Source organism: Xyrauchen texanus, chromosome 23, assembly GCF_025860055.1.
Source record: "Xyrauchen texanus isolate HMW12.3.18 chromosome 23, RBS_HiC_50CHRs, whole genome shotgun sequence".
NCBI classification, from domain to species: Eukaryota; Metazoa; Chordata; class Actinopteri; order Cypriniformes; family Catostomidae; genus Xyrauchen; species Xyrauchen texanus.
In genome coordinates this window covers 11768358-11791834 of record NC_068298.1, presented here as the reverse complement: position 1 = coordinate 11791834, position 23477 = coordinate 11768358, and the positions used below count along the sequence as shown (strand labels likewise).

General features: G+C 39.2%; 1 protein-coding gene across 1 annotated transcript in view; it reads left to right on the top strand.

The window, feature by feature from the left end:
* The first annotated feature begins 2961 nt into the window (after positions 1–2961).
* The window catches only part of LOC127663495 (slit homolog 3 protein-like), a 204084-nt gene continuing 183568 nt past the window's right edge, over positions 2962–23477 (top strand). The window contains 3 exon segments of the mRNA XM_052155095.1: positions 2962–3600; positions 17079–17150; positions 20411–20482. Coding sequence (XP_052011055.1) covers positions 3440–3600; positions 17079–17150; positions 20411–20482 — 305 coding nt within the window. The 5' untranslated portion in view covers positions 2962–3439.

The window sequence follows — 23477 nt, the reverse complement described above, 5'->3', positions numbered from 1 at the left end:
GTCCAGTCTTAACTCACAAAACTTATATCGTTTTACAAATAAGATCCTTTGTTTTGACATTTATAGTGCATATTTCACTGCTATTTGTAGTTCAATGAAATTGCAGGTCAATTTGATTTGAATAGTAACCTTATAACTTGTTTCAGTGTTTTTCAGCACAGTGAAGTGGTAATGAAGATTGCTGTCACAATCTATTTTCTAACGCATTATGACATATTTGTAATGTGTTATGGGCTGTTTTTTAACATGTTATGACTGTTTGTTTTGCTAAACATGTTATGCATAAGGGCACCACTTTTTTCTGAATTCTAAAGCAATGGTTATCCAAAAATTATTTACTCAAACACATGTTGTTCTAAATTAATTTCTTTCATCCATGGAATACAAAAGGAGATGTTAGGCAGTATGTTAGTCTCAGTCACCATTAACTTTCACTGCATAATTGTTTTCAGATTCATTGAAAGTGAATGGTGACTGAGACTAGAACATTTTGTCTAACATATCCTCATGTGTTCTACTTAAGAAATAAAGTCACATGGTTTTGAAACAACACGAGGCTGAGTAAATTATCAAATAATAATTATGTCATTGTCATTTTTGGTAAAACTATTGCTTTAAAAGGCTCCAGGATTCTGTCTACAATCTAACTCAGAGAGCATCAGAAAATTTAAAGAATGCAATATAATGCCCTATCTTAATGAAGACATTCATCTGAGTGTCAAAGACAGAAATGCTTTTCTGCTGCTGTTTTGCCTGATCTTGCTCTAGAGTACCGTATGCTGTTTGAGGGTCACTCTGTCGGTAACAGTTCTTTGCTTAAAGGTCTGACCCTACAGGAACTGATAGACAGCTCAGACACATGCGGAGTAATGCTCACCCTAGCACACTCATTCTCCACAGTGTTCCACAGGTGTAAACTGTGTGGACATTCCTCACTCCTGACGCAAACAAGCGAAAAGAATGAAGCAGTCTTTAAATCTGGCACATCACCCTTATTGACACAAATCACAGATATATGGACTCATGGCCATGTGTGTGTGCATTAAATGAAGTGATAAGCATATGAGTGTTGGTGGGATAGTGGGCTAAAGCACAGAACTGGTAAGCAGAAGGTTGCCATTCAATCCCCACAGCCACCACCACTGTGTCCTTGAGCAAGGCACTTACCTCCAGGTTACTCTGGGGGGATTGTCCCTGTAATAAGTGCACTGTAAGTTGGTTTGGATGCAAATGTAAAATGTTTTGCAGCTTAACCTCATGCACGTACCTGCTGTCTTCCAGCCGGTGTTAATGGACCTCACTTTGCTTTCAGGAGGAATAATGTAAGTGAATTACACTGGCAGATGGGAGCTGATTCTATCTACTCGTACAGCGTTAAACAACATTATTGAGTGAAGGCCCACATTTTCACATCTGTTGTCTTCTACTGGCTGTTTATCAAGCTCACAGTGCTTCAAAATCTAATTTTCTTGTCACATTATTTAACACTTGCTTTACTTAAACTTAAAATCAAAATTGGAGACTTTTGGCTTTAAGTTCATGTCTGTTAGCTTTAAAGCCATAATGTGCTAGCATATTTCTAAAACTTGGATAAAATAATCTGTGTAGTGCAACATGAGCTGTCAATATTTGGTCCACTCTTGCAGTAGAGAAAGGCTCTACATTTTAAACTAATTGTTAGCAGATATATGCATTTAAAATGTAGAGCCTTTCTCTACTGCAAGAGTGGACCAAATATTGACAGCTCATGTTGCACTACACAGATTATTTTATCTAATCAAATGCTCTCTAAAGTGTGAATTTCCCTCCCTTTAATACAATCGACAAACCTTCTGTGTCTATAGCAACTACAACAACACACAAAGAAAACCATGCTTGTCCAAAGTCCCTTTTGCAAGGGAAGTCCATTCTCGGCCATCTTTGGACTCCAGGGCAGTCGCATAATGGGACTTCCATTTCAATTACATTATTTACAATTTCTCCCATGCATTTAAATGGAAGTGCTCCATCTCTGCTAAATAGTCCCTGGCTTGTCATACAATTTCATGTCTTTGATGCCTTTATAAAAAGCCTTGTTGTTTGTATTTTCTTAAAACATGCAAATGTAATATTATGCATGAATATGCAAAGAAACCTCTCTGGCATGACAAATAAACCATAGCTCAAACTAATTAAACCCTAACCATACTAATCTTCTCAATGTGGTAAAACCGGTGGTCTCTCATCATATGGAAATAGTCTTGGAATTAAGATTGAAGTTAGAATACATTTCTCACCAGACGGGGGCACCACGACTGCAAAATGGGGACCAAAAATTATGGAGAAAAAAGAAAAGGTCATATGAAAGTATCAGGACACACATTATCCACACAAAAATATATACTTAGAGGACATTTCTATACTCTGTGAATCATTGGATGCTACATTTGAATATAGTGTTAGTAAAACATGCGTCAGCATGGATCAAAGTCACAATAATGTTTTATTAACTATTATTAACAGAATAAAAATACTACAATTCATCTATACACTGCAAATAGTTAGGCTAATGTTGGCTACTTTGCTCATTTTACACTTATAGTTCATTTTTTATTCGTTAGCTTTATTTTTATTGAATTGGGCTTTTCATTTTCTTTTTTAACAATCACTTTAATTTGAATAAAAATCGTCACTGCCAAAATATAAAATCTGATCTCGTCTTATAAAGCCGTCTGGATTTTTTTCATCTCAGAGTGCCCATGACAAGCCTGTCTCCTCTTTTAGCACTGCGGTTTCTAATTCATAACTCTGTGTTCGTCCTTCCGATTTAACGAGCATTTTGTGTGGGCTTGAGCGGAGTTTTTTTTTTTTTTTTTTTTGAAGCAGTCCCAAAAACGTCTCCTCGAGACTCCAAATATCCCTGAATGACATCACTCGGATGAACCAGTAGGAGTGCGGAGCGCAGAGTTTGGGGGCTGGAAATCAAATAGGTACAGCTCCGCTGAAGTTTCTCAATCACTATCAATGAGGATTAGCATGCTGGACCTAAAAAAGCGGAATTGCAGAAGATTGAGGGCGAATCACTTTTGACATTAATGGCTTTTTGGAGGATTTCACTGAGACTTTCATGTTCGTCAAATTAGTGTGTTCTTAACTTTTGATGCGCATCTGTATGTTTCAATGGTGTTGAGACATGCAACTCTACATTTGAACAAACAACGCTTGCCTCCGATGTATTTTGAGAAGTTTTCAAAGTTGGAACTATCTATTTAATACTTTGTGTTCGCGCTGTTTCATATTTTCCACGTCTCACCTGGAGAATTTTGCGCTCACGACTTCATTGGCTGCGGATAAGACGCGGATTACTTTTGTTTTTCATATAGCTTAAGCATTAGTTTGTTTTATGATAATTTTGTATTATTATTAAAATAAGGCTACTATCAGCATCAAAGGATATATCATGCGGTGGGTGAAGTCGTGGGGAATATTGGCTGTGGTGCTGTTCTGCGTCTCTGTGAATGGATGCCCACATAAGTGCAGTTGTTCGGGCTCTCATGTGGATTGTCAGGGTCAAGGCTTCAGGACTGTTCCCAGGGGAATCCCGAGGAATGCAGAAAGACTGTAAGTACCCCGGTTTTTGTCTTATCTTACTAACAGAACTGACAGCAACAGTGTTCATGCAGTGACACATCGCCGCTACTTTTCAGTCTTAGAGCGAGAGAATTAAGTTTATTCCAGGGACTATAGGCTCCTAAACTTGGTAAAACTTCATTATACATGTTGAACATATTGCATTCTACTATGACTAAATATTGCATTCATAATACACGGTAATTACATGTAGGCAAGTGCTTTAGTATTATAGTATTCTATAGTTATTTAGAGTGAAGGTGATAGGACGAAATTACAAAATGTGTCATTTTCATGCTGGCATATTAATTAAACAGGGTTTCTGTATCTTGGATTAACACTTGTGAGATGCAATCATTTAGGTTGTTAAAGTCTTTAGAGTACACAAATGTAGACTAAATCAGGTGTTCAAAATGTTTTTAGAGCTTTAATATCAGTGTCAGTATGGGACATTATTCATATTATTCTGCAAATGTATTACATTATAAATAAGATTAAATTTGCAATTGTTCATATCTCATAAATAGTCTCATTCACAAATAATTTTCCTATTTCATAGATTAGATTCAATATTTTTTAATAATTGAAAAGTTGTATATGTTTGAAGTCAAGTAATACTACTTTTTAAACTTACAATAACATAATTCATATCATATTGTCTGATGCATAAAGAGTAGATTTCATAGATGCAGTATTTTGTATTAATTTGAGATTTTGAAGAGTTTATAGTCATGTAACGTTGCTTTTTTGTTTTTCGCATATATAATTGATAGAATAAATAGTCTCATGCAGGAATTTTTAAATTTTTTACTTTTTAACTTTCTGCATTTTGTATTGCGTTGAGAATTTGAGAGTTTGAAGTCAATGCTTTCACACGAAATAACATTTCTCTGATTACCACAAATGACTGTGTTCAGTTGTTAATGCCTCTTGATGTTATACACTGCATTGCAATACTGATTTAATAAGTGTACACAAACATTTACATGAATAATGGCCATATGGTGTTAGTGTGTGTGTGTGTGTATACCTTGTCTGCATTAGTTGGGGAACTACAAATCCATTGAGGGGCACACTGCAACTGAAGCGCAATTGCGCTCTCTTAAGTGCTTAGATTACATACCATTGGTGGATTTCTCTGTGAAAATGTTCTTAATATCCTTGTTTCTACCTGCAGCACATCTGTCACAATAAGCCATGACAGTTCTTAAAATAACACTTCCATCTGGTTTAAGAACAAGAAAAGTAAATATAATGATTTCCTTGGACTTGTTATGAAAAAGACTCTGTTCAATAGCCAGAGGCAGTAGTGTAGTCTAGGGCATACACAGGCATATGCCTTATGCCAACATATCTTTCTTAGAATTTGGCATATTCCCACCTGAAATAATTGATGATACATATGGTCGCCAGAACAAAAGAGTAGTCTTTTGACCTTGAACTTTTTCATTTACATATATATATATATATATATATATATATATATATATATATATATATATATATATATATACACACACACACACACACACACACATTCTGAATGTTATTGCGCACCTGCTAGTTTGTAATGCTCTTTTTTTGCCATATTTCTAAATAGGTAAACAATTTCACTATACACAGAAAAGCGTATAATAGTACACAAATAAAACAAATAACCATAAATTTTTATAAATAACCATTAAGCTTTCATAAATTCACAGTATGCCCACCTCATCAGACACTACTACACCACTGACCAGAGGTCTGGTTAAACCTTATAACCTTTGAACCCTAGAGGGCTTTTCAGTGGGATCTTTCATGTGGAAAGAAAAATAAATAAGGATCATGGCCCTCGGCATAATGAATTTGTTTTAAAATAAACCATGTCAGGTTCTGTCCTGTTTGAAGTAGGCATAGCTGCTAGCCATTAAATGTTTCAAGTATTTCATTAGTAGTTAAATTGCTTTGAAGATGGAGTGACAGATTTCTTCACTGACAACCAAGTGAAGTTCTGTCTGAAGTTGCAGCATCCATATTATAACAGCAGTTTTTCGCAACTGCTTGAAATCCAGGTGGAAGTGTCTCTAAGTCTCCTGGGTATGATTAACATGCCACCTGCATTCCCAGAGCACCCTGGAGTATTGATATAAGGTATTGATTTAACTGTAATGACTGCACCTCTGCCCTAAGCAAGGCCCATTTACCCACAATTCCAGAGTCCAGGCCCATTTCCCTCTAATAAATTTGCCTTTATTTGAAAGGCTTTTCTTTCTTTGAAAGCTTATTTCATTTTGAACTCATTACTTGCTCTTGTTGCAACTGTAATATCCCCTTTCAGTTACTCTCTCTCTCTCTCTTTCACTCTTTCATCTCTCTCTCACACACACACACACTGTAGAGTTTAATAGCAAATTCTGTCCGCCGGCGTCTTCATAGCATCAGACCCTCTTGCAGTTAACACTTCAGGAACAGAGGTAGCATGTTCTGTCTGATGGTTCTTATCAAGCACTGGATCATGATAGAGAATGGTAGCATTTCCTTCCTCTAAGTTTCTCCTAATAGGAAAACTCTAACAAAAACCTGCACCTCATTTACTAATCACCGACAGTCCAGTTTAACTAAGTGACATCTGCAGTGGTTCATCACAATCACGCCTCCTTTCCAAGTAAAAGAGGCTTATGAGAGTGCGCTTTATTCACAAAAGGCATCAATACTTGTCTGCCGCAATTAATGCTGTACAAAAAACGCCCATGGTAAGCAGGTAGAGAACTGAATTTTACTGGGATAAAAACTCCTCAACTTTCTGTGAAATTTGCCATTTTTGGTCACTTTTTTGCTTTGATGCCAATTTGTGCATATCCGCAGTGGCATAATAGCACAAGCAGCAATCTGTAAGTATTCTGCATTTTTTTATTTGTTGACTCTAAAATTGAATTGAGCAATTTAAGGAGCTTGGGGATGTTAAGGGGTGCGCCACGTTGAAACTTGCCTAGGGCACCAAGTAAGCCAGAACCGCCACTGACCTAGTGGCATCTCCAGGAAGGTTCACTAAACTAATCAGTTAATAAAACAGAACAAATTTGTGAAACAGAAGCAAGCCACACCAGGATACTGTTAATTTTTTACAGCTAATTCTACCACAATAACACAAAAAAAAATTGGATGCTTCCCTCATGTTTGAATATTCTTTGATCAGCATCTTCTGAGCCTCTGACAGAAGTTTAGCCTGTTTTTATTATGCATAATGCTTGCAGAGACTCAGCGGGACTGTGTGTGTGTTTGTTGTGTTGGTGTTGGAGCGAGTCGGGAGGTGGGTTTGTGGTCTCCACTGCCCTGTTGACCTCGCAGGGCATATGAGGAGCATATGTGAAGCCTCTCACTCAGCGAGCGTTCACACACTGCAGCCTGCCAGACAGCTGTTGGCACTGCTTGTGGGCAAAGACTTAAGGAAAAGATCCGCCACCCAACCTTAAAAAAAGAAAAGAAAAGATTTTTACATGTACGGAAAATATTTCATGTGCCTCTTTTCAGCCAGTACATCAAAGCGTAAATCTGGCAGAGAAGGACATGCACTGTCTTTGGGGAGTCTGGGTGCCAGAAGACCTCTCGTCACAAACGTCTCGAAGAGGTCACTTCTAGGACAGGGACACAGAAGTCCACAAATCTTCCAAGTTTGTGTCATGCGTCTATGGTAGACTGGAGTTGACAATGTGCACGCCTCAAGAGTCGTTTCAGGTTAACGAGGGCTCTTGTTTTGGGGGCTTTGTCACCAAAGCAACACATCAAGGGCTTCTCATCAGCACATCTTGTTAGTTACAGCTGAATGTAGCTGAAAGTGACATTGTTTATCCTAAGCTAACAAATATGAATAAAACTGCGTATGGTTTTATGCTTTTGTGGCTGTGATGTAATCCATGTCAGTAACCCAAACACTGGGTTGTAGTTAGCAACCGATAAACAAAAGAATTGAGCCATAGTTTATGAATGATTTGATCGAGATTTTACTAGGCCTTCGGTTTGCACATACAGAAGTAAAGTGGAGTAAAAGAGTAAAAGATAGATAGAATATTAACTCTTGGGCGAAAAACAGTCTCTATAGTTATCTGCACGAACAGAAATTTTGAAGGTCGGTGACCTTTACACATGAACCAATAGGAAGTTGCTTGGTTTGGCAGTGACCTCTGTGTTTTCTTTTTGAATCATTGGGATGTCAGTTTCATTTTAGTGAATCGGTTTGTTTGGATGGTTTTTGTAAATAGAACTGGGAAAAAAATGATGAATTGAGTCTCTGCATTGGATTTTACTTTATAGCAAAACATTTAATTAAATACTGCATTAACAATATTTTTGAGTGATTTATATAAAGTAGAAGGACGAAGCTGGATCCGGGTTGAACAGTACACAGGGGCATATGTTGTTGCACTTTTCAGTCGCACACAATAACACACTGCTTTACGCTGACACGTAGACACACACACACACACACACACACACACACACACACACACACACACACACACACACACACGCCACGCGTGTGTCTGTCTCTCCCTCTCTGGCGTCCCCAGCTCTTCCTTATCTCTCTCTCCCACTGATTGGGGCAACTCAGTGCCAGACGTGCACCTTCCCAACTGGCCATCCCTCCTCCTCGTCACATACCCCCTAAGCCCGATTCAGGCCATAAGGAACCAACCTTACTGGAGGGGAGGAGTTACCCCTTCGGTAGTTATGCTGCTGGCTGGTCTTCCCCGCCTCCTGGAAACATGAGTAGGAAGAGGGGAGGGAGTGGGGAGAGAGAAAGAGAGCGGGAGAGCCCCAGAGAGAGAGAGAGAGGAAAAAAGGAAAACTTCTCCAGTTCGCCAGTCCCCGAGCACACTGTCACATGGTCCTCAGCCAGCTGCACTGCCTCCCGACGGCAGCGTCGAGGACTCCCTGACAGCACATCTTCCTCATTCCCGGGTTTCGGCACCAATTTAACAGGTTTCGCTGGTGTGTGGGAAGGAGGAAGCTGGGACTGTGTTGAACAGTACACATAGACATTTATTGTTGCACTTTTCGGTCGCACACAATAACACAATGCTTCACGCTGACACATAGACACACACCGCTGCATGTGTCTCTTTCTTTCTTTCTTTCTCTCTCTCTCTCTCTCTCTCTCTCTCTCTCTCCTGCTGATTGGGGCAACTCAGCGCCAGGTGTGCACCCTCACGGCCCAGCCACTCCCTCCTCCTCGTCACAATAATGTTTTATTATGTGCAAATGTATCTGTTCAAATGCTGTTTTATTTTGTCAGACAATTTCTGATTGATTCTAAGCTATTCTTAAATAGCTTCAAAGAAGTTTTCAAACTGCTATTTGTTTGCAAAAGTTTAGCTTTACTAGTTTAACTACATGAAATTATAGGTAGCTTGTAGATTAGGAAACTACATTAGGCCTCAGTTACAACACAAAAAGATTCCCTTTGATGTTCAAATATGTACAGTATATGCCACACAGTGTAAATAGTGCGGCACAGGTTTAAACACATCCAAACAAATAAACCCATGGTGGCTGGGCACAGAGTTCTATTGTTAGATATGGACAACATTCAGTTGGGACACTCATATCTGACTGTTTTTCCTGGTAATGACGTCTACAGACAGACTTGCTGGGTGGAGGGTTATCCTTGGTTACCCCTGAAGTCCAAGATGAGTGTGATATGGATGAGCATTTTGTAGCTTGGCTGTCATATTGTCTTTCACACTGAAGTGATGAAGATGCCCTTGTCACCTCTCAGCCAAGCGTTACTCTAGTAATTTAAGAAGTCATAAACTGTGCAAGAACACCAGACTGTCTGCGCTATTAGCTGTCAGGCTTTGAAAATAAACAATCAAGGGGGTGCACAGTCAGAAAAGAAATATGAAATCATTCATTTTTGCCCGCTCTGCTTTCTGTGAAGTAATAGCCCTTCAGTGGGGAAAGCATCCAGACATGGGCGTAATGAAAATATTTAATAAATGAAACTCTCCCTGAGATGGAACCTGCCAACATTGCTCATAAACAATGGAAATACCCCCCACCCTCCCATCACTGGATTTTGCCTTTACCCCCATGCAAATCCAGTTTTTGTTTTTAATCCCAAATGCCATTTACCAGAGATAATATACTATCATCACTAGCTAAATCCAAGCCAAGGTAATAAGGGTAAGGATTTTTGTGCTTTTGATTACTAGCATTCTGAGTTTTATTACAAACTCTGAAATATGTTCTGTATTACTAGGTCACTTGCAAAAAATAGGGAAAATTAGTTTCTGTATCGAACCTTTGTGACAGTTTCAGTGTTGTTCAGTTACATGAACTAGTGTACAGAATTGATAAGAACTTTAAGTTGGTAGTTCAGTGTGCCAGGGGGTACCCATAAAAATGTCTTGAATAAGACTGCATGTGTCCAGTAGAGATGTGTGGTAGCCACATGGCTGTTGGTTTCATGGCTCATGAGAGATGAAAGACAAGTGTGCGGTAATAATCCCAAACCCCAAAATGAGACATCAATGCATTTGATACACACAAAACAACATGATAAAATGCATTAGCGCGCTGTTTTATGCATTTAGAAGATGCTTTCATTCAAATTGACTTACAGTGTATTAAAAATACACACTATATTGGGAATGAACCCAAGGAACATTCTTTTCAAATAAAGTAGAAAGTGCTATCAACTATTGTCACAATCAACCAGTTGAGATACAGGAGACATGCCCCAAACATTCTAAATAGTGATTGGTTGATCAATATGGGGGTTTAAAGAATTGATTCTTAGACTTTTAGATTTGGTCCCCCAATCTTTCCTTGATTAAAATCTCCCCATTTGAATCTACGGTTTAACATCTGCCTCATAATATTCATTGATAGTCTGATGCCTTAGTGAATTACCTCAGTGATGAGAAATCATAATTAACACAATAATTTAATGAAGAGATAATAGGATAGAGAAATTATTGAGTTGCGCCACTGACAGTTATGACAGCGAACTTGTTAATTTAAATGCGAACACAAGCATAATTTCATGATATGCTTTGATATCCGTGAGTCGTTTAGCTGTAATTAATCAATCAAGATTAGAAACATTTGCTCTTAATGATGTATCCTGTATCTGTTCTGATGATAATTTGTGCATCGTTTGTGGTGAATATTAATGTGTGGTTAGTGTCAAAGTTCCTAAAGTCCTTCAGTAATGGAAAAACACCCATGAAAGAACTCCTAACCAGAGTTCCAAGAGGAAAAAGCTCATTTAAGATTCCAAACAGTGATGAGAGGCTTTCAAAAGGAAATGGAGCATACCTATCAGCTTTTGTGGACTGGACTAGCATAGCTTTAAGGAAAATAGCAGAAGATTACGACAGGAAATGCATTGTGAAGAAGAGCATCAAATGGGAAAAGAAAAAGCAACTCTTTGATTTTCATAAACCACTTTGAAGGTTAAGGGCACCTCTGTCACCTGTTGTGTCACAATTTCAAGACTTTGCATCACTACACAGTCAAAATATCCTCCAGCCGAAATTGCAAAGATGTTCTCTTTGTCTGATGCTGTTCTGTAGTGCTTCTGTTAGAAGAAAAAGTGCAATTTGGCAGAGTGGTCTGCAGGCTTATGACCTGGATGAGTCGGGCCGAGGAGTCTAACGCCATGTGTGGGTGGGGTGGGCCTCCAAGGGGGCATATTGTTAGCAGAGAACACCTGCCGTTTGAATGACCACATTATCCCCTCAACAAATTAAAACAAACAATAGCCAGCAGGGGGCTGCCATATCTGTGAACTCCACCTTGTCAGTGTGACCGGAGGTTTGATTGAGTTTCTAGAGGAAGTTGGACATAGTTAGCTCCCCAGGCTGTTAACAAATACTGTAAAAGTTGTTTAGCCAGAAGGGCTCCCAAAATGAGCCTTTATTATCACAAGGTTATTTTTTTTCTTCATTAACCAACATCTTTTATAGTTTTGGGAGGTTCTTTCTTACCAAAGTGGCCTTTGGCATGCTCACTGGGGGTCTAAATAAAAAATATTATTTACTTTTAAGGCAGAATATAAAATCACATATTTATCAAACAGAACAAAATAAAATGACGTGACTAGACTTGAAAAACTGGCAGGGTGAAAGATGTGTAGAATGAAGTGCAGGATAGAGAGAAGAGGAAATGTGCAGTGTTATTATTATATTGTAAGCAGGTGAGATACAAGATGAGAAAATGTGAGAGAGAGTGAGATACTGGGAGATAAGGACAAGCTGCTGGAGATTGAAAAAGAGAGAGAATTTGTGGAAAGGGGATAACAAGTGGGTTGGAAAGAAAATGAAGGTTGAGTATCAAAACTTAAGCCATATCCATACTAACACGGTTACTGTTTTCTGTTTGCTAACATCAAAGCATGTTGTACTAGAGAGCATTTTATGGAGGAAAAAGCTGTTCCATTGTGGAAAAATTTCAAAATCAATGTATTTCCCAGCCTTTCAATGCTATATTTTGACATCTAACCACTTTTAGTATAACGCAGTAGCGGATCCTGGCATAGGCATTATAGGCAGGCGCATAGGGTGGTAACACTCTCTGGGGCGGCACAACAGGGTACTTTCAGCATGAAGTTATAGCGTCATTGTGGGCCACTGTTTGAATTAAGTTATGAGACAGACAAATCTTCCACATCACAACTCACACCCAGCCTTCGGAACTGTCGAGCTTTAAAAAAGACAAGCAAACAGAAATATGCATGTATTTACAGTGAATGTGTAATGGGGAAAGGAGAAGTGTGCAGTGGAGCCAAAAATAGAGGAGCCACCCATGGTGTTTAAAGACCAGCTCTTAGTTCTGACGGGAGTTCAACCAAAAAAGACAGAAAGTCACGGTGAAAGGAGGAACACTGAAGGATGACGAGTGGGGAAATATCAAGCTAAAGAACGGGATGACCCTTCTGATGATGGGTTCTGCTGATGCCCTGCCTGAAGAGCCAGCTGTACAACCCATGTTTGTAGAGGACATGACGGAGGAGCAGCTAGCATCTGCTATTGAGTTGACATGTGGATTGACAAATCTGGGCAACACGTGATGCATGAATGCAACAGTGTTGTGTCTGTACTCTGTGCCTGAGCTTAAAAATGCTCTCAGGAGGTATTCTGGTGCCGTGAGGTCTTCTGGAGCTAACGCAGCCTCCCAGTACATCACAGCGACTCTGCGTGATTTGTATGAGTCCATGGACAAGAACTCCACAAGCATTTCACATATCATTCTGCTGCTGTTCCTGCACATGGCCTTCCCACAGTTTGCAGTGAAAGGAGACCAGGGCCTGTACCTCCAACAGGAGTCCTTCAGCAGAAATTAGAACTTCTAGAACCAAAAACCCCAATGGAGACTCTACAAAAAATAAGAACTTTATTGATCAGTATTTTGGTGTTGAATTTGATACTAATATAAAGTGTACTGAGTCAGAGGAAGACGATCCAACCAAAGGCAAAGAAAGCCAACTGCAGCTCAGCTGCTTCATCAACCAGGATGTCAAATATCTCGTCATTGGACTTGTGAAAATCAGCCGTACCTGGTGGTTCAGATGGTCCGCTTGAAAAAGAGTCTGGCTTACTTGAGGTCAAAGTTCAAGGAGGTGGAGGGTAAGAAACTGGAGTAGCAGCAGCAGCCGAGAGTGAATCAGAAGGTTGATGCATCTAAAGAAACTAAATATGAACCTTTCTGTTTTCCTGATGACTTGTGCTCAAACAATAGCGGTTACTATGACCTGCAGGCGGTTCTGAGCCCGGCACAGAGCTTTCAAGATCGCAATGGGAGAAAGGTGCCCCGAATTGTGAAGCTACTCAGTATAAAAAGCTCTTCATGTTTAGGATTATAAATGTTCATGATGCATTCTTACATTCTGAACAAAAAAAAGATATATATATCTTTTTCTCTAGCAGCGAAATTACACTTTATGTTTTGTGTCCTTCCAGTGCGGATGCTACAGACTTCAACTTTGCAGCTTATTCCATTACCAAGCACTGTAATATCTTTAACAACAGTAAACGAGTGAACAGTCTGTATATGTTAACGTGAATCCCTTTCTCACTAAAGGCAGCGTGTGGACATTCAGTTTCCACGGCAATCCCTGAATAGATAATTACATAATCGCACACATTTTAAGGTTACTGGGCTCTAGCGCTCTCTGCACATTCCCTGTATTTGTGTGTAAAATAGAGAGAGAGAGAGAGAGAGAGAAACAGGCATACAGCACGCAGAGAGAGAGAGAGAGAGAGAGAATTCACGTATATGATGCACTAGATTTAATTAAGTTGTTTTGTTAAGCAGTTCAATATGAAAACAGCCAAATCGTGGGCATTTATGGAATCTTGAATTCCCGACTGATCACTTTTTAAGGTTAAAAAAAAAGAGGAAACGTGAAAAGAGGACGTATAGTCATAATAGGTTCAATTGAAAATTCTTCAGATTTGAGGCATGTAACTTTGCATTATTTCTGCATTAACAAGTGCCTTCTCCCGCACTCTGCCGAGAACAACTTGGTCTCTCCCTCATTCACATACACTCACAGAGCGACATGGGATATGAACCTAGTAAAATTATTAATGAAACAAAGGCTTTGGGGCCTGGGTAGCTCAGCGAGTAAAGATGCTGACTACCACCCCTGGAGTCACGAGTTTGTATCCAGGGCATGCTGAGTGACTCCAGCCAGTTGTCCTAAGGAACCAAATTGGAGGTAACGTCCTCGTGGTAGCTATAATGTGATTCTCGCTCTCGGTGAGTTGTGCGTGGATGCGCATGAGAAAGCTTCATGTTGTTCTCCACAGTAACACGTTCAACAAGCTACATGATAAGATGCACGTCTGAGACATGGAGGCAACTGAGATTCATCCTCCACCACCCGGATTGTGTCGAGTCACTGCGCCACCATGAGGACTTAGAGTGCATTGGGAATAGGACATTCCAAATTGGGGAGAAAATAAAAAAATAAAACAAAGGCTTAGTTTAAATGTTTTTCATCTTTGTTATCTTCCAAAATGATGGACAATGTATGGAATTTTGAAATTGGCCAACGTTTAAATAAAAAAAATGGCAAGTGACGGAGAATTAGTTTAATGCAACCTCTGATTATTACATCTGGTTTGACTCGGATATAGATTAATATAGAAATTAAGTAACAATATACGTATATTGTTACTTCATTTCTATTTTCATTTTCTAGTTATACACAAAAATGAAAATTCTCTTATCATTTACTCACCCTCATGCCATTCCAGAAACATGGTTGTCTTTATTTTGTAGAATGCAAATGAAGATTTTTATAAGAATATTTCTGTTCTGTAGTTCCATATAATGAAGTGAATGTTGGCCAGAACTTTGAAGCTCCAAAAAGCACATAAAGGCAACATAAAAGTAATTCATAAGACTCCAGTGTTTAAATCCATGTTATTAGAAGTAATATGACAGGTGTGGGTGACAAATAGATGGATAATCCCTTTTTACTCTAAATCTGCACTTATACTTTCAGATCTGAAAGTGAAGCTAAACAGGCATCAAATAAAATTACTTAAATATGTATCTGTTTCTCACCCACACCTATTATGTAGCTTCTGACGACATGAATTTAAACACTGGAGTCTTATGGCCTATATGGGTTTTTTGTAGCTTCAAAGTTCTAACCAACATTTACTTGCATTGTCTGGACTTACAAAGCTGAGATATTCTTCTAAAAATGTTTTCATTTGTGTTCAGCAGAAGAAAGAATGTTGGGATTGGGAAGTTGGGTTGGGAAGTTAAGGGGGGTGCCATGTTGGATCTCATCTAGGCCACTGCTATAACGTATGGCGCTTTTGTGTTTTTCATGCTACGTTTGCCTTTTATGACACTATTGGTCAGGTTTAGGTTTGAGGGTTTAGGGTAGGGCGGTTGGTTTTGTTGATTTAAAGCTCAATAAAGTATTAATCTTAACTTTATTAGCTTGAGAGTCTTTGAGCATTACTATGGACATTTAATGTCTGAACTGCCACAAAAAGGAACCACGTAATAATGTGTGCATGGCTTTAGTGAGCTGCCTACATAGACAGATTTCTTTAGCATCATGTGCAACTTTCAAACATTAGTGAGTTACCTATTAAGAAAGCATTTCTTTGGATATCTTGGATATTCTTTTTATGTGCCTTTGATGCCTAAAATGCTGTCTAGGTGGGCAGCTCACAAGATTTTGAAACATAGCTGAACAGTACTGAAGAGTAGGAGAAGATAATGTTAGAATCCAGCATTCGTAAATGGCCTGTCCCCTGTAATACGTTTTCTACTATGGCTCATGTTAGTCTGCTTGATGTGCGTTTTGTGGTTCTGGGAAAATCTTTTGAAATCAATAAAAATTTAAATCAGATGTATAGATTTGTATGTATATTATGAGAAACACAGTGAGACGTGCATAAGTGTATGTGTGTGCCATTATTTGTCTGTGTATATTCCTCAACATTAATTTTTTCAGTGTGGTGGAGATTCAGTAAATGGCACCCAACAAGAAAGTTGGTTTATTTCCATAGGCACACATTTTTGTGAAATGTATACATTTATACACATGGTTGAAACTGATAAGATAACAGTCTGGGAAAAGGACAAGAGTTGCGTGGAAAAATACTTAGTTGGGTAAAATGTATTCAGATGCCAGGAGAGATGTTTCCCAAACAGAATTGTTTCCATGCAATCTGTCTCCCTCAGACAGTTTATTCTTACAGACTAGTTCACTTATGCACAGAACACGATATCAGGCCTTGGGTAAACATGCCACTTTGAAATTTTGAACATTTAGCAGTCTTGTTTTTCAATGTGGACAAAAATGTCCCAGACAAACGAATAAAGAAAAAATTATTGGATTGGATACATGTTATTGTACAACAGTCAGGTGTACAACTATGTGTGCGTGTGCGTGTGTGTGCGTGCGTGTGTGCGCACACGTGCATGGGAACATTTAGAATCAAGGCTGCTCAATAGCAGCTTGCTGAAAGGGAGTCGCTTCCAGCACAATTAATTCAAGGCAGAGGAAAAGAGGTAGATCTGAAGTTGGCTTCTCATATGCAGTACTCCGCAGCATGGCACTATGGCTCCCTGGCAGTCAGCAGCTTTGAATAGTGTTGCCCTGCGGGCATCTGGTGAGGCCAATGAGGACTGCCAGGCAGTCTGCGTATTTAAACTCTGTTTACTGAGTTTGCTTACAGCAACTGTGAACTGAGACTTTAAAAACAATGTTTGAAAGATTAAGCAAAATGAAAACTCTCCCACAAATGAACATTTTGGTCATCATTTGCTTACCCTCATTTTATTCCTAAACCCATATGACATTCTCTCTTCCGTGCAACACAAAATGAGATGTTAGGCAGCATGTTAGTCTCAGTTGGTAAGGACATGAGGGTGAGTCAATGATGACAGAATTTTCAGGATGAACTATCCCTTTAACTTTTTTTTTCTCTGTCTCTCGTTCTTTTTTCTAGGGATCTGGACAGGAATAACATCAGCCGGATCACCAAGGTGGACTTCTCTGGCCTCAAGAACCTCCGCGTGCTGTAAGATGTCATTCTGTATCTTTCACTCTCACACACGGTTAATCCTGCCTTTAACTCCCAAGTGCCCCTCTTCTTCCATGTTGTCTTTACAGTCAAATCCATTAAAGCATTCAAGGCTAAAAGCAGGGAGGATTACAGCACAAGTCATAATAAAACAAACAGATGTTTTAGACGAGTAAATCCGACACATTTAACTCAACCCCTTTTACTGAACCTTGCATTGGCTTAGACTCAAACTTTAAACTTGTTCTCAAGTTTGAAGAAAATGTAACTGTATATTCCACACTAGAACTTCATTACCAAATCCTAAAATAAACAGATGATGGATGAATGCTCTGAAAGGTGAAGAGAGGCCGTGATCTGGTGTCATATTTTTGAGGGTTTGGCTATGACAACTTCCTTTTTTTAAATATCTTTGAACACAAAAAGAGATGTTAGGCAGATCGACAGCCTCAGTCACCATTCACTTTCACTGTAAGGAAAAAGATGCAAAGAAAGTGAATGGTGACTGATATATTTCTATTAGGCATTTGTACATTCTATACCAGAAATACTAAACCTCTCAAATGAACCAACGACGGATGACTGCTCTGAGCGGCTCAGGGCGGCCATGATCTGTGCTCTTCTAGAGAGAAAGTGTGCTAGCCACTTAATGACAGTAATCATGTATTTCTCTGTGCTGTTTTCTTCCTGAATGAGAGCCTGTAAAGAGAGAGAAATGGAGTTAAATATAAACAAGTGAAAAAAAGAAGAAAAAATATAAACGCCCAAGAGAGTAGTAGTAAGCAGTGGCAGTGGCTGGCGGGCAGCGCTGAGGCAGTTTAATGTGGTTTGTGATTAACAACCATGGCATGCACCAAAACCAGCATCTCCCTGGGCCTCCTGAATAGCCTCTGCAGCCCCTTATCTCTCTGGAAGACTTACATCATGATCCCCTAAGTCTGATAGCACAGAACAAGCCTCCAATCACACCTCTGCACTCTCCCATAAAGGGGCTTCACCCAGGGAGGTTATTCCTGTAATGCAGAACCTTTTGAACTCTGGATCTTTTAAAAATAAATATATTTGTAAAGTATTTCTAAAAAGAGTACAAGGGGACAAGCTCACGCAGTTTATTATATGTATCCTGATTTTTTATAAAGTAGCAATGAAATTAACAGGCAGGAAAATTAAAAGCATGCAGCCATTGCTCAGTGAGGGAGTTATATTTAATAAGTTCATTAACAAATAAGATAAATACCATTTTTATCGTTTTTAACCAGCAGGGTTCCCACGGTTAATATTAGGGGATTTTAAAATTATGTTTTCCTGGCCAGGAAAAGTAATACAAAATTATATAAATCTTAAATGCGAATGGGTGAATATCATGAATATCCAAATATAGTAACTAGCCATTTTTGTTCTAAAATAATTAATTTGCTAGAAATTGCTCTTTTACAGTAGAAATCTTGCTCGCAAGTCATTGCGATTTCCGATTTGTCAGTGAATCGTTCTTTTGAGTCACTGTTTTTAAGTGAATTAGATTAGAAATGATGGGAACCCTGTAACCAACATTTGAAATTTTGATAATATCATACAGTTTTTGTCATTTTATATAATTGATGTATTATTTTAGAGTTAGACAAGCCAACTGATACCGCAATACATCGCAGAACTCATAAAATCTATTACAAATACTTACTGACATTTCTGCCGTTGTTTTTCCACCAAAAATGATGTCACTTCCTGGAGGATAATACCAATAATTTAATCATTTTATTAGTTAAATGGACAAAAACTAAAAGTATGGAAAGTGATATTGGGGACAAAACCTAAAGACTGATTGCCAATTAAAACAATATTCCCAAGAAAACATTTTTTGTTGAAACAATTTGATTAGAGAAAAGACAAAAACGTAATATTATAAAAGAACCCCCGGAATATTTCTTATCAAATTGGTTTTCATGTTAGAAGTTAGTGCATAACACTTGGACTTGACAAAATTGGCAACATCCACTTACCAAAGTAGTGAAATTATTTAAAATTCAACCCATATGCACTTTATTTTCATATTCTGAAATAATTTAAAACTAAATATTAAGCTGTCCATCTTTAAAAAAATATGAGTTAAGTACCTCATCCAATGTACAGTATTACTACATACAGTGGGCCTATATGATGGGGACATGAAAATGTACTGCATAACTGGACTGACCCAGAAAGATACTTTCTTACCCACTCTATGGAAATCCACAGGGAAATGGTTGCTGCAGTGACCTGAGCACTGCCTAAAAACAAGCAATTGGTCAGTGCTTAAGGCAAGAATAACAAAGACTATTCCAGCAATACTGTGTGTTGCCGCACCCCTTTAATTGAGAGGTCTTCTGCTCTCCTTGTCAGCCCCTGTGAAATCATAGGTATTTGCCTGTGTCCCATATGTTTCTATGAAAAACTTCAAAACATTTCTATAAAGATGAGAGAGACGAAGAACAGAGAAGAGAGAGAGATGTTGAAAAATGAAGACCAAGAACCATTATTATTCATCAGCACACACCGAAAACCATCTGGTTGGGATTGTACGGGATTACTTTTAATGCAAATACATAAACCTTGGTGGAGTTGATCCCCCAATTTAATGAATGAACCAGATAGTTACTCATACTCAAATTTTTGTGAGGCACAGGCTATATGATATGTTTGTTATCAGCAAAGAATGCAGTTATTACAAACAAATTAATTTAGGTGTAGTTGGACATGTTGGTGGCCTCACCAGGCTGGATCATGCCTCAAAGCAGTGGTGTTCATAAAACCGCCTTCATCTAGTGCCTCACTGAACATAACCAAGTGTGACAAAAATATAGATTAATGGCTGTAAAAAAAAACATTACATGTCTAAACATTTGCTTTAAATAGATTATTGTGGGACTGCAAAAGGCAAATTCCACTTTAGAGGCACTGGATGTTTTTTGGTCTAAGTTCACCTCTTTTTCAGAGGGTTGCTTGTATTATCTGGTGCCGAGTATCAGTTAGTGGCCAAAATGTGTCCGTCCCATACGTGTCACTGCATATTTGCACTAATTCAAAGAGACAGAAATATAAATAAGAAATAGCCTGGACATGTGCTCTCGTTGTAATGCATCTGGAAAATTTTCAGAGTCTTCAGAGTAGAGGAACTTTGTCGCAGGCAAGCTGGACACAAATGCATGCCTGCTGAGGCATGCTCCTTCAATATCAGTTGAAGGAGCTGATTGGATAATAAAGTTGTTATTTTTATCTCACAGGCATCTGGAGAACAATCAAATCAGTGTGATTGAGAGAGGAGCATTTCAGGATCTCAAACAGCTGGAGAGAATGTAAGCATCTGTTCATAAAGATAGAAGAAATGATTGTCTGAACAACTCCCTGTTGAAAAGACAGCATATGTTGTGTTTTGGATGCTGGGGCCAGATTTTTGAAATATTCTTCCTATTTACTTTTTTTATTAATATGATTATTTTCTAGATTTTTCATAATAGTTTTATTCCGGAAAATTCTTCTAAGAATGTTTTTCTAACACTCTGTCTACACCGGTTGTGTCGACACCAATGTTCTAAACCGTTAATGACTGAAGTGGCGCCAGTGCGTTGCAGTATCCTACCTTTCCAAGAGTATTCCTCAAATAGTCCTTAGCCTGCATATATTGTAACTGAGGAAATAAATTCCTAGCTTAAATATGAATATATTCATTTGGGTGTGCAAGCTGACATTTTGGGTGGCATTTGTACACCCTGGCACCCAATTAGCTACGCTACTGTTTATGACAAAGATCTAGTTATGACAAACATGCTGGTCTTTTCAGCAGGGCTAACATGCATGCCCTCACAATACAGTACATATCTTTCAAGTTTCTCTGTGTGTATGCATATAAGATAAAGAGACTGAATTTTATGAGTCTAAATTGCCTTCGCAAATACAAAAGGAACTCTGAGAATTTGAAGGTGACCTTCATAACGTTCATCTCAAGTCAAATTGGTTTTCAGATGCTTGTTTGCCCCGTAACATCTGCAAAGCAGCCATTTGCTCTTTTCTGGTGAGAATATTCACACTTCCCAGTGAAACTGACCACTGAGTCAGACCAAACACACAAGCTATTACTGCAGTTGGACAAGGTCAAGGACTGTCTGGACCGTGGTTTGTCTATGTTAGCAGCCCTGAGATTGTTTATGTGTGAATGTCGCAGAATGTTTCTTTCTTTGTAAATATTTGCTTCGTTTTGTTTAAATGAATCTGTTGGCAGCTCCCGCCACGTGTTGGTGACGAACCACATCAGAATTAGCTGCCATTGTGTAGGAGACCAATGTTTGTCAGTCTGTTTACCATGACTGAAAAGTCTGTCTCCATCGCAAGTTTTGCAGGTTTATGAGTTTATGGTTTTGGTTTATCCGAGTTGTAAGATTGGCATTCCTCGTTGTCACTTGAATTCAGAATTTCACAGAGTTCACCTCATTGACCCACTTTTAAAAGTGAGATGGCCAGTACATCCAATTACATTCCCTCCATCCGACACCCCAGTGTGACTTTTTTTGGTTGTTATATCCCAGCAGACACATAAACATAAGTAGCTTGTCTGATCCCACTTCCAGAGTAAATTGCTTTAGAATTAATGATACGAGAACAGAAATGGCGTGAGGTTTTCATGCTACTTGTGACTTTACGTAATGCTTTGTAACAAAGATTAATGTTGGAAAAGGAGGAGGCGGGAACTGTTTGAACAGTCAACTGTTCTGAACCCTCTGGCCCCGCCTGCATGTAGGACAGAAAGCAGAGCGACAGCGAGAGAGAGAGAGAGAGAGAGAGAGAGAGAGAGGAATAACCTGGTTCGCCAGCACCAAGATACGCTGTCGCCCGGCCCTCAGCCACTCCCCAACCTCTGGTGGACGACAGTTCGCTCCTCCCCCGGTGGACGATCACACTCCTCCCCCTCTTTTCTCTCTTTTCTTTTTTTTCTCTATTCTTTTTTTATGGGGAGAAATGGGAGCGTGACGTCTCTGTTCCCGGGCTGACGGCCGCGGATACTCCTTGATTGGCTGGTAGTGGCAAGGACTCCACGACAGCGCATGCTTCCCGGGCTTCGGCATCAATGTAACAATAGTTAAGGTTGGGAAAGGAGGAGGCGGAAACCGGCTGAACAGTCAAATCAATATTTAATTTAAACAAAAAGACACAAACTCAAATACACACACGGCAGCTGCATGTGGCACTTTCACTCTTGAACTGCCGTGTCCCGCTGCACTTATCCCGCTCCTCGACTGATTAGCCCGAATGAGGGCTGGGCATGCATAGTTAAGGCCCTGCCCCAACCTCCTCCTTGTCACATGCTTATAACAGGAAGGCCTCTAAATTTATTAACCATGGTTCAACAAGGGTCGAGTTTTGATGTTAAACTTCCTCTCGGTACCTCAAACTCTAACATCAAAGCATGTGTTCAGATTTGTGTAGTGTCTTTACAAGATTCCACAGCTACAAAGTCATACAGAATGGATGGCCGTGGTTATGTTGTGTCTAGAAGGATCAATCTGGAGTTGAGTCCTCCACTTTAACTGATAGTGCTGAGAAAGGCAATACTGTATACTGCAATGAGAACCCTTTCTCTTGTAGAACAACTTACTTTTAAAGACTAGAAGAGTAAGGAAATAAATGTCATGGGATTGAGATCTTCAGCCATGCTCCTCCTCCGCATACCTTTGGTTTGCTCCATGACACTGCATACTACTCTTAAAACCCCTACTCCCGTGATAAGGGTCATCCTATGAAAGCCCACAATCCGTCTGGCCAGTATCATGTGCTCTGCTGGAGATAACCTATTTAATCTTCAGAGGAAGTGCCCTTTTTTCCCATCAGGCCCGGCACAGCTGTGACCTCTGACCCCAGGATGTAACTATTGGCCAGTCTTGATACTGCCAATTGTGATAGCAATGCTTACCCACCTCATTGCTCTAATCAGAAAGATGGAATGGTCTGCCTTTGTGTCTTTTTTGTTTACCCTGTCATCTCATTCATCTAGTTGCTTCGTACCAGTTCAGATGCTTGTGTATGTGTCAAGTCAAACAGCCTTTCCATCTTTGTTTCCCTTTGTTGGTTTGCACTCTAGCTTTCTGCCTCAGATACTCTAATCTAACCACCCACATGGAGACAGTTGCACACAAACTCGTACCCATACATCATTAACTTATCTTTATGTCATTCCAAACCTCTATGACACAAAATTTAATTTGCTGAAGAATATCCTGGTCGACTTTTTTGAATACAATAAAAGTGAATGAGTATTGGGGCTGTCAAGCTCCCAAATTACCAAAAAAAGTTCTGTAA